This window comes from Grammomys surdaster, unplaced genomic scaffold, assembly GCF_004785775.1.
Source record: "Grammomys surdaster isolate TR1022 unplaced genomic scaffold, NIH_TR_1.0 99, whole genome shotgun sequence".
Taxonomy (NCBI): Eukaryota; Metazoa; Chordata; class Mammalia; order Rodentia; family Muridae; genus Grammomys; species Grammomys surdaster.
This window is the reverse complement of record NW_021604578.1, coordinates 14,563,141-14,572,705: the sequence shown is the minus strand read 5'-3', so window position 1 is coordinate 14,572,705 and position 9,565 is coordinate 14,563,141. Positions and strand designations below refer to the sequence as shown.

Below are 9,565 nucleotides of genomic sequence, written 5' to 3'. Positions count from 1 at the left end.
GAGAGAGAGAGAGAGAGAGAGAGAGAGAGAGAGAGAGAGAGAGAGGCTTTATAGGAAACTTACCCAAGCTTCAGCATATTGATCATGTCAAAGTTCACTACATCAAACACCTTCATTGCTTTATCATCACCAACAGAACAGAACAATGCTCCCTCAGAGCTAACTGCAATACTCTCAATAATTCCTATTTTAAAAAATAAAATTAAAGCATTCTGGTAAATACAATAAAATAAAGATCCACAACTGAAAGGAAAACAGCACCATATTTTAAAGGAATTTTTAAACAGTACAGCTTAAACAGGAGCTACAAAAATTATAAAGCTCTTACCAAGGTGACTACGAAAATGTTTAACGAACTCAATTCCTTCTTCTATTTTTTTCCAAAATTTAACATGCCCATCATGACTGGCGGTGATAATAAAATCTGTTCTGTATACATAAAAAAATTTAAAGTTAATTTCCAAGATAGAGCTGAGTAAGACCATAGCAAACATTGACTGATGGCATTTGACTACTTCAATAATAGGCTTTTTTGTTTTTTAAGACAAGTTCTCACTATATAGTATAAGCTAACTAGTTTTGAATTTGTGATCCTCCTGCCTACCCTTGTCTCTGTAGAGCTGGGATTATAGGTGTATCCTACCACATCTTGTTTAGGCTTTCATTGTTTTGACTTTGTTTTTAAATTTTCCGTTATACAGATCATTGTAGGAATACTAGCAACTAATATGAACTCCAAGAGGTAGGTTTAGAGTTGAAAAAGGATTTACTGTTAAATAAACAAATAAGGAGTTGGGCCTGGTAGTGTAAACCTAGCTATTTAGGTGGCTGAGCAGGAAGGTCACCCAGGCCATAGAGAGGGCGCAAAGCCAGCTTTCACAACTTAAGAAGGGAGGTCTTATCTCAAAACAAAAATGCACAAACGTCCTAATGATCTCCACTGGAATCATTAGACTTCAGTATTCATTGCTAAAACTACCCTGAAGACAGTCTTTTAAAAAGAAAATGTTCTACCTTTCAGAAGATCATAAACACCCAAGCTACTTCCACATATAAAGAAGTCTAACAGAAATTTGTTTCATATCTTATTTGATGTATTTTAGTTAAGAATCAAAAAGATTTAAACAGAATTTTTCTGACACACATATAAAACCTGAAATCACTCATTCAGCACAGTGCATATATACTAAGTATTTTACATATATTAGAACTTTGACAACTACATTTATTCACACTACACCACATCCATACATGGTGAATAGCTTTAGATTTACTTAACCACAAAAATCACAGAGACACACACTAAAAAGTAAACAAACAAAAACAACAACAACAAAACAACTTTTTGTTAAACTCCCCAGCTTAGGTTAGAAAAGCAGTACTAGTATCAACAAGTTCCTTTATACACTAACAAGTTTGAACTGCATTTGGTCAGAATCTTCCTATTCTTATACTATTAAAGATTTATATTGAAATGCAGTTTGTTTTAAGAGCTCAAGAGTAGACTCTTCTAAAGTATTCCTCCAGCTTTGATAGTCACTGTCTATATCATCTAAGCCCCAATCAAAGCTCATCCACAGTTCTACAGCAGCCGCCCGTTTTCCCTGTTCCTATTTTTGTCCTATTTGAATGCATTCAATTTAGTATGGCCAACGTGTTCCTTTTTAAAATAGGAATTTGATGTTACTCTTGCTCACAGGTTGAAAATCCAAATAAGGAACAGAAAGCTAGAATTTAGCATATTAATTTTTTTCTTTAGCTTCTTCTGCCCCTTACTCTATTACAGTTTTCTCACATATAAAATGAAAATTTTAAGACTCTTAAACTATTAAGTGAGATAATTAATGAAATATATCTCAAATAGGATCCATACATATCATGAGCTAAAAAATCAGGGGACCATTTTTACTGTTATTACCATTCTTTAAAATTTCCTATACATCTATTTGAAGGTCCTCTGATAATTCCAGGTCTGAGTTACCATTATCTTCTCTATAAACACCAAAGCAGTCAACTTATTATCATTCCTGTCTTAATACATCTTCTTCCTAGGAAAGCTCTGATAACATGGTTCAGCCGTTACTGATTTTTATCACCAAATGTACAATACTAGAGTGTTCTATCTGACAAGATTTTATTTTTTAATAAAAAAACATGCAGAGCTTTGTTCAGTTATTATAGAACTTGCAGAATTAAATCTATGAAATCCCCAAATTACTTCTGTAATTCCACTCATAATTAGGCTTTAGATTTTTTTTTTTCTGAGAATGTATACTATGATATATACTTGGGGCTGGAGAGGCAGCTCAGTAGTTAAGACGACTGGCTGCAGTTTCAGAGGACCTAAGTTTAATTCCTAGCACCTACATGGCAGTTCACAAAGGTCTGTAATGCTGATTTGGGGCCAGTATACTCTTCTGGCTTCTGTAGGTACCAGGCATACAGGTGGTGCATATGCAAAACACTCATACATATAAGATAAAATTAAAATAGTAAAATCAAAGTACAATACACTTACTTGGTGCATACCACATGTGTGATAACATCTCTGTGCATGTAACTGCGCTCATACATGGATGCACTGGGAAGATTATCAAGATAGACTCTTTCGAACTCTAGAACTGGGAGAGGTGTAAAAAGTATTTTTAATGAATGAAATTAACCTGATAATTTGAAATTTTCTAAACATTTATATTATCTACTGTTTCAAAGACTTTATGTCTATACCGGTGTATACCAGGTGTGTACAGGTACCCAATGAGGCCAAAAGAGGATGTTGAATAGATCTGAACTAGAATTATAGCTGGTTTATGAGCTGTCTCATATGGGTCTTGGGAATCAAATTTAGGTCTTCTGGAGGATCAGCAAGTGCTTCTAACAATGGAACTATACTTCTAGCTCCTGTTTCAAAGGTTTTGATAATTGTGAATGGTGCTGGCTTAATATGAATGTTCAAAGAAATCTAAAGCTTTATGAAAATAACAATCTCTATAGCCATATAGAAACCAGTATTAAATATTAATTTAACAAAAAAGATGACAGCTATTTGTAAGATGTATGTGTAAAGACACTATTCTTCTATTAAAGCGTCACTATAAAGAACTGAAATATGAAAACAAATGAAGCACTTAGATGTGCAGACCTGAGAAAATCCTAGCACATCGAGTTGAATGCCTTTCAGATAGTTTTCTAAGAATATAACACCTGGAAAAATGGAAAACTGATGAACATCAAAAAAAAAATCTTAATTTTATGATGAGCAATGATCAATTTTACTAGTAAAATCAATTTTTTAGAAAGGAATTGTTTACAAAAAAAAGATCAAACATGCCTATATAAAGCTGGCAAATTATGCATGACAAACTGTTAGGTTCTTGTTACTACTATATGGCACACTCAAAACTATGTATGGCAAACTGCTTTTTCATGAATTTTTCTGAGTAACAGAATCTCCATTCTTATGTGTGCCTACTAACATTTGCTTAAATGGCCTTTCTTGGGTTCTTGTAGTAACTATATATTAAGGCATAGGACTAGTGTTTTGTGGTAACTAAAAAAAAAAAAAAAAAATACATTCTTAAAAAGTTTAAGTTAAAAAGTTCTTTAGTGGGCTGGTGAGATGGCTCAGCGGTTAAGAGCACTGACTGCTCTTCTAGAGGTCATGAGTTCAAATCCCAGCAACCACATGGTGGCTCACAACCATCTGCAATGAGATCTGATGCCCTCATATGGGTGTCTGAAGACAGCGACAGTGTACTTACAAATAATAAATAAATAAATCTTTAAAAAAAAAAAAAAGTTCTTTAGTTCTCAGCTTGGAGCTGGGTTATTAATTAGAATTACAATACTAATTCTAAGAAGTCGAGACAATGAAAATGAGGGCTATACACTGTTAGGGCAGGAAGTGCCTAGGAATACTCAGAGCTTACACCAATCTTGCCTGGGCTGCTTATTTTGGCACTTTCATAAAAGTGGTACTCCATTATCTTTTTTTTTTTTTTTTTTTTTTTGGTTTTTTTTTTTTTTTTTTCGAGACAGGGTTTCTCTGTGTAGTCCTGGCTGTCCTGGAACTCACTCTGTAGACCAGGCTGGCCTCGAACTCAGAAATCCGCCTGCCTCTGCCTCCCAAGTGCTGGGATTAAAGGCGTGCGCCACCAACGCCCGGCTCCATTATCTTTTTAATGCCGTTGTTTTTTGGAATTTTCGGCAACAAATGTTTTGTTGTCTGCTAATTCATTTGAATATACTCAAGGGAACATGCACATAAAGAAAAGAAAGACATAATTATTTTCCTTAAGAAATAGTTTATTTTAAGACAGGCAAGATGGCTCGCAGAGTAAAGATGCTTGCCTCAGGCAACCTGAGTTCAATCCTTGGAAGCTATACAAAGGTAGATGCAGAGAACCAACTCTACAAGGTTGACCTCTGGCCTCCACTCTGGTACTAAGTCATGTATTCCCGTCTCTCTGGTCCCACCAACACACAATAATAGCAGATAAAATATTAAATACAGCTTAATTTGGGCCAGATAGAAGGCTCAGAGGTTAAGAGTACTGGCTGCTCTTCCATCTGTAACTCTAGCTCCAGTGATGCCCTGTTCTGGACTCCTTGGGCAAACGACACTCCTGTACATAAAATAATAACAGGGTTTTATTATAATAATAGGGTTATTATTATAAAATAATAATCCTGATAGTACTGTTTAAAGAAATAGCTTAATTTAATGTACTGTCAAACAACCATATATCATTATGAAAGTGTACACACAAAAGTCTAATCTTGACTCCATTTCCAAAAATTTTACTAAATACTTGTCATTTTAGATAAAGTTTTGCATGATATTTTTGTAACAATTCTTTTGTATGTAGTTTCAGGTTTTTTTTTTTCCCCCTCTCAAACTCATAGTCCATTGGCTGGCTTAATAAAACATCTGGCTAAGGGTAAAGATTTTTCACATGACATACCTATTTCTGTCCCAATTGTATTGTTTATAAGACACTCGTTTCCTATGTCAGCATTTCAATGTTTGGGTTTTTTAAATTTTTGTTTGTTTTTTCCTTCCTAAGTTATCCCCATTCCTTCCATTTAAGCAGTACTTGTAGTAATATTTAAGTGAATAATAATGGCACAAATGTTACAAAATATTCATTAAATTTGTATGCAAAACACTGTTTCAAGGGTTGGAGCAGAACGTGCATGATTCTTGTTCTTACATGCTTAGTCTAGTAGTGTTCACAGTCACATGACTAAATAAATATACAATTACAAAAAGTAGTTAAGCTCCATGAAGGCAAAAGCACGACAGTGCAGAAAAAGTAAGAAGCTGTAGTAAGAAGAAGGGTGTCACTATACAATGTTCAAAAAGCACTGCACCTAAAACCTAGACCTGTTAAAAAGCTAGGATGGTTAAAGGAGAGAAACTACTCCAGATAGAGACACTTCACAGTAGCTCAACAGTAAAGTAGAGGAGCCAGCCATCCTCAAGGACAAGGTAGGGTTTTTGAGAATGGACAGAATCGGGAGTCCTGTTTGGGGTAGTAAAGAGAGACAAAAAGCCTCATAATCCATGTTCTAAAAATAAAAGGTTTTGTAGTTACAGTTAGAATTGAGATTAGAGGGTGCCCACACACACACCTGTCTGAGACATTTACGAAAAAATTTCTAGAAAAGCCTTTAAAACAGTAGATGTTATTTCTTTACCAACCTTTAACACATAAAATTTTGTTATTCCACGCTAGTGGCAAAATATTTCTATTTCATCTCGAGTATGGCTTCAAATCCAGCTAGCTTAAGCAACTTTCCCTGTGTTTGAAAATTCATTACTAGACGAATCAAGGTTGAAAATTTAAGTCGTTGTGATTCTGAGAGCTCCTTTCCACACCTGCTCAATCAATATTAGGAATTCCAACTTCACATGGCAGGTACGAGGTCAATAAAAGCACCCTAACACAGAAATACAGACAAGTACTAGTTTGTAGCATCTCTAATAGTCAGGGATCAACAGTGTTATATTTTTTTGAAAACACATCATACTAACACCAATTCACTATTTAGGGAAGAAATGCGATAAAGACCGTCCGTTCTAAGCGCACAAACCATCAATCTCACTCCTGCCTGCGGGCGTGCTTGAAATCAACCCTCCCACTCCGCCGAGTGGCCGTCGAGCTTGCTCTCGGGCTCTCCGCAGCTACCTTTCCTCTTCTTGGCAAGTGTTGCCTCTACCGGTAAAGGCCCGACCCAGCGCTCTTCATTCTCGTCATTTTCTTCGCTCCCCGCCACTGCCAGTGCTGGTTCTCGCTCACTAAGTTCCGTTTTCTCTGATCCCTCTGGGTCCAGGCGCCTTCTTCTCCTCAGCTGCGAGTCGCTACCACTCTCTGCCGCCATGTCGTCTGAGGCGTCAGAAGAGAAGCGACAACCGAGTGAACTGGGCCTTCCCGAGCCGCGGCGCAGCCTTTCGCTGTCAGCTGCCGGAAGCGTTTCCTGATTGGCTACGGTGGGCGCAGCTCGTCCAATCAGTAATCAGCGCGCGTAAACAGCGCGGCTTGGCTGTGTTGACGAGATCGCTGGGGAGACCGGAGGACTGAGGTGAGTTGAAACCAGCTCTGGATGGCTAAACAGGGCCCCCGTAAGGTTAAATTTTCTGTCAAGAAGGATGGCAGCTCGCGGGTTTGGGGGACCCAGCCACCGCCAAGTCGGACGTTTACGCCCTATGAACTGGAGGCCTCGCCCTTCTCGGCCTCCCGGGCCAATGCCATTCTAGAACCTACCTGGTTTTTCCAGAAAAAGCAGAGGTGGGGGGTTGGAAGGAATTTTTTGTTAAAAAGAATGAAGTAGATTTCGATCAGCTAAACTATATATTGAAATTACTATAATTTATAAGGTGGGCTCCCATTATTAGAACATTCTTTTTGACTTGGAATGTGTGTGTATGTGACGCTAGAAAATCATGAAGTGGGTATGTATTGTGTCCCGTGTTTCCACTTGCCTGTTCACGAGCCAATTCTACGTCTAACGATTAGCATAGTTATATACAATGAGTCTTGGCTATTTCTGGATTTTTTTGTATAGGTTTTAGAGTTTCCTCATCAAGTGCGACATAATTTTTGTCGTCTTTAAGGTTTTAATTAAGATAAAATAGGTCAATTTGGGGAGAATTGATGTCTTTACATTATTGACTCCTTTAATATAGGAGCGTATTATCGTGTTGTATCTATTCCAACAACAAAGTTGTATCGTGTACAACTTCTCCGTTCGTAGCTTACTGGTTAAGCAATTTAAAACTTAAAAATTCCATGAGTAAAAAATACGTTGGGGTGGTGTTTATTCTGATTTGCATCTACGTTGTAACCTACAGATCCTCTCTGTCTATATCCTTAAAATTATCTAACTGTAAATCTCATGATACACTATCGTCTTCTGTTCTTTACAGCAGACATCTAGTAACCTTGTGGCACTTTTCATTACTCCTGGATGTCTATATTCCTTAATATGCTATCTTTTATCGCTTGAATTGGGCTAATTAATTACTAATTTAAAGTGTGCTACTATCCAAAGTTAGTTGCTTTATATTCTTTGAGTTCTCTTAAAGACCAAAACAAAACAAAAACCATTCTGTACACCTTTCCCCCTCTACACTTAAATTTTTGGTTGTAAACCTTAGCCTTTATGCGATGAGCCATTTTTTCTGAACCCTGACCCCTTTTGAGACATGATTTTTCTTTTATGTCCTTGCTGTCCTTGAAAGGACAGAGATCCACCTGCCTCTGCTTCTATCTCTCAAGTGCTGGAATTAAAGGCCTGGGTTAAAACACCTGGCTATATCTGCTATTAAAATTCAGATTCCTTCTCTTGTTACTTATTCACAATGAATCACCATAGTTACCATTTGACTTAGTTGGAAGAAATAATTCAAACACAACTTCCACAAGCTCCTACCAATACATCTACTCACCTACCTGAATTTTACACTCTTGTTATTCTACTGACTCGCCTATTACAATGGAACTTTTTAAAATTTAAATCCATTCTTCACTTAGTGGACACTTAGTTGATTACATATCTGGGCTATTGTGAATGATGTGAATAATGTAAACAGGATTGTAAAAATCTTTTCAACATGCTAGTTTCCTTTGTATATATATTTAATAGTGGAATTTCTGGATCCTATGGTAGTTCTGTTTCTTTTTTTTTTTTTTTTTCATTTCCTGTATTACATTTAATAGTTATTATACTCCTACTCTTGCCCAAGACTTCTGGCAGATTTGAATATAGAACATAGTTCCTACGTCATAATGAAAGTTTACAACTTTGACCAAGACTTTGACAGAGCACAGGAAATAAAATGTTAACCAAACAGGAAGTAGATAGAGTAGCACAGAACAGCAGGAAACATTTAGGCCTCATACAAGAACACATAAGAACCAGGTACAATACTTACAGCTGAAATCTTAAATTTTCATACATTTAAAGGGGATCATGGGAGTGGGGAAAAATGATGAGTAATTATTACATAAGCCACTGAATGTAGACAGCAGAGCAAGAAGTACAGGCAATCTTAAACTATTTCTGCAACTTCCTTGACCATTCTCCCATGAAGAGAATTTTGTGGCATCTTTCTTTGAAGCTGGGCCAAATCATATTGACTAGTTGACCAGTTAAGAGTCCGGCAGAAGCCATGCTGTGCAACTGTTCAGGCTAGGGCATACAGACTCTCCCTGGCTGTCTGTATTATGGCCACAGGGATAGAGACACATACTGTCTCTTGGAGCAGCCTTAGAACTTCCCTTCATCTCTTAGCGGTGCCTACTCATGTAAAATCAGATCCTTGGGACTGACACAGAAAATCATTTTGGAGAATCTGATGATCTGAGTTCTATGCTTGGGGTTCACACAGTGGAGGAAGAGAGCTGGTACCCACACGTCATCTGGGCCTCCCATGCACATGCATGCACCATGAGATTCCAGTCGCCACCTCCTGCCTCAGCTGCACACGGTTTTTGGTAGGTAGTAAGGATGATACAGGCAGTAGTAGATGTGTGTAGGAACAGGACCTGTTAGGACTCCATGAAGATGGGATGAAGTAGCCTGGGAAGCAGCCACTGTCCTGGCCTCAGTTCGTTTTTCACTGTCTCACCGGTGTTCCAGGAGCCATCTTAGCGCTAATGCAGTACGAAGGATCAGGACTCTTCCAGGAGTTGCATGTGTCTGTGGCACCTCACTCTCCATCCTACTTTTTCCTTCACGAGGTTGACCACCACATCCTCCACAGATGTCTGACTGGGCAAGGGGTGGGATTCTTCTGTGTGTATCTGCTTATGAGTCAACCACCATATTGGAGATAGGACTTCTCAGTTGAGTCTTTGAGTCACCTGTGCTTCTGTCAGTATTTCCAATTAATCTTTTGACTAACAAGCCTGATTTGGATGAAAACCTCCTTATTTGTCTGTCATTGTTCTCTGTCTGGCATCATTGGGTTCCGAGGGCCTTGGCAAAGCCCCTAACAAAGTTCAGCCACTTGTCAGCTGCTCTGAGTGCAGTGGCTCCTGGATGACTCAGGATTCAGTTT

The 9,565-nt window shown here is 37.9% G+C and overlaps 2 protein-coding genes across 6 annotated transcripts in view; one reads left to right on the top strand and one right to left on the bottom strand.

Annotated features, from left to right (window-relative positions):
• The window catches only part of Ppwd1 (peptidylprolyl isomerase domain and WD repeat containing 1), a 22,531-nt gene extending 16,013 nt beyond the window's left edge, over positions 1 to 6,518 (bottom strand). Inside the window, exons 1-4 of one of the 4 annotated variants that reach the window (XM_028784107.1) lie at positions 6,192 to 6,518; positions 2,519 to 2,621; positions 329 to 429; positions 64 to 184 (exon numbers count right to left, since the gene is read on the bottom strand). In XM_028784107.1, the coding sequence (XP_028639940.1) occupies positions 64 to 184; positions 329 to 429; positions 2,519 to 2,621; positions 6,192 to 6,384 (518 nt within the window). In that variant the 5' untranslated portion in view covers positions 6,385 to 6,518. Of the gene's footprint in view, positions 1 to 63; positions 185 to 328; positions 430 to 2,518; positions 2,622 to 5,704; positions 5,831 to 6,191 lie in introns of those variants that run through there. The other 3 variants (XM_028784111.1, XM_028784113.1, XM_028784117.1) reach the window with 3 other exon arrangements.
• A 29-nt stretch (positions 6,519 to 6,547) lies between these two features.
• Cenpk (centromere protein K) overlaps positions 6,548 to 9,565 on the top strand; it is a 25,520-nt gene continuing 22,502 nt past the window's right edge. For both annotated transcript variants that reach the window (XM_028784100.1, XM_028784097.1), the window contains exon 1: positions 6,548 to 6,585. The gene's annotated coding sequence lies outside the window, so the exon portion shown is untranslated. The remainder of the gene's footprint in view (positions 6,586 to 9,565) is intronic.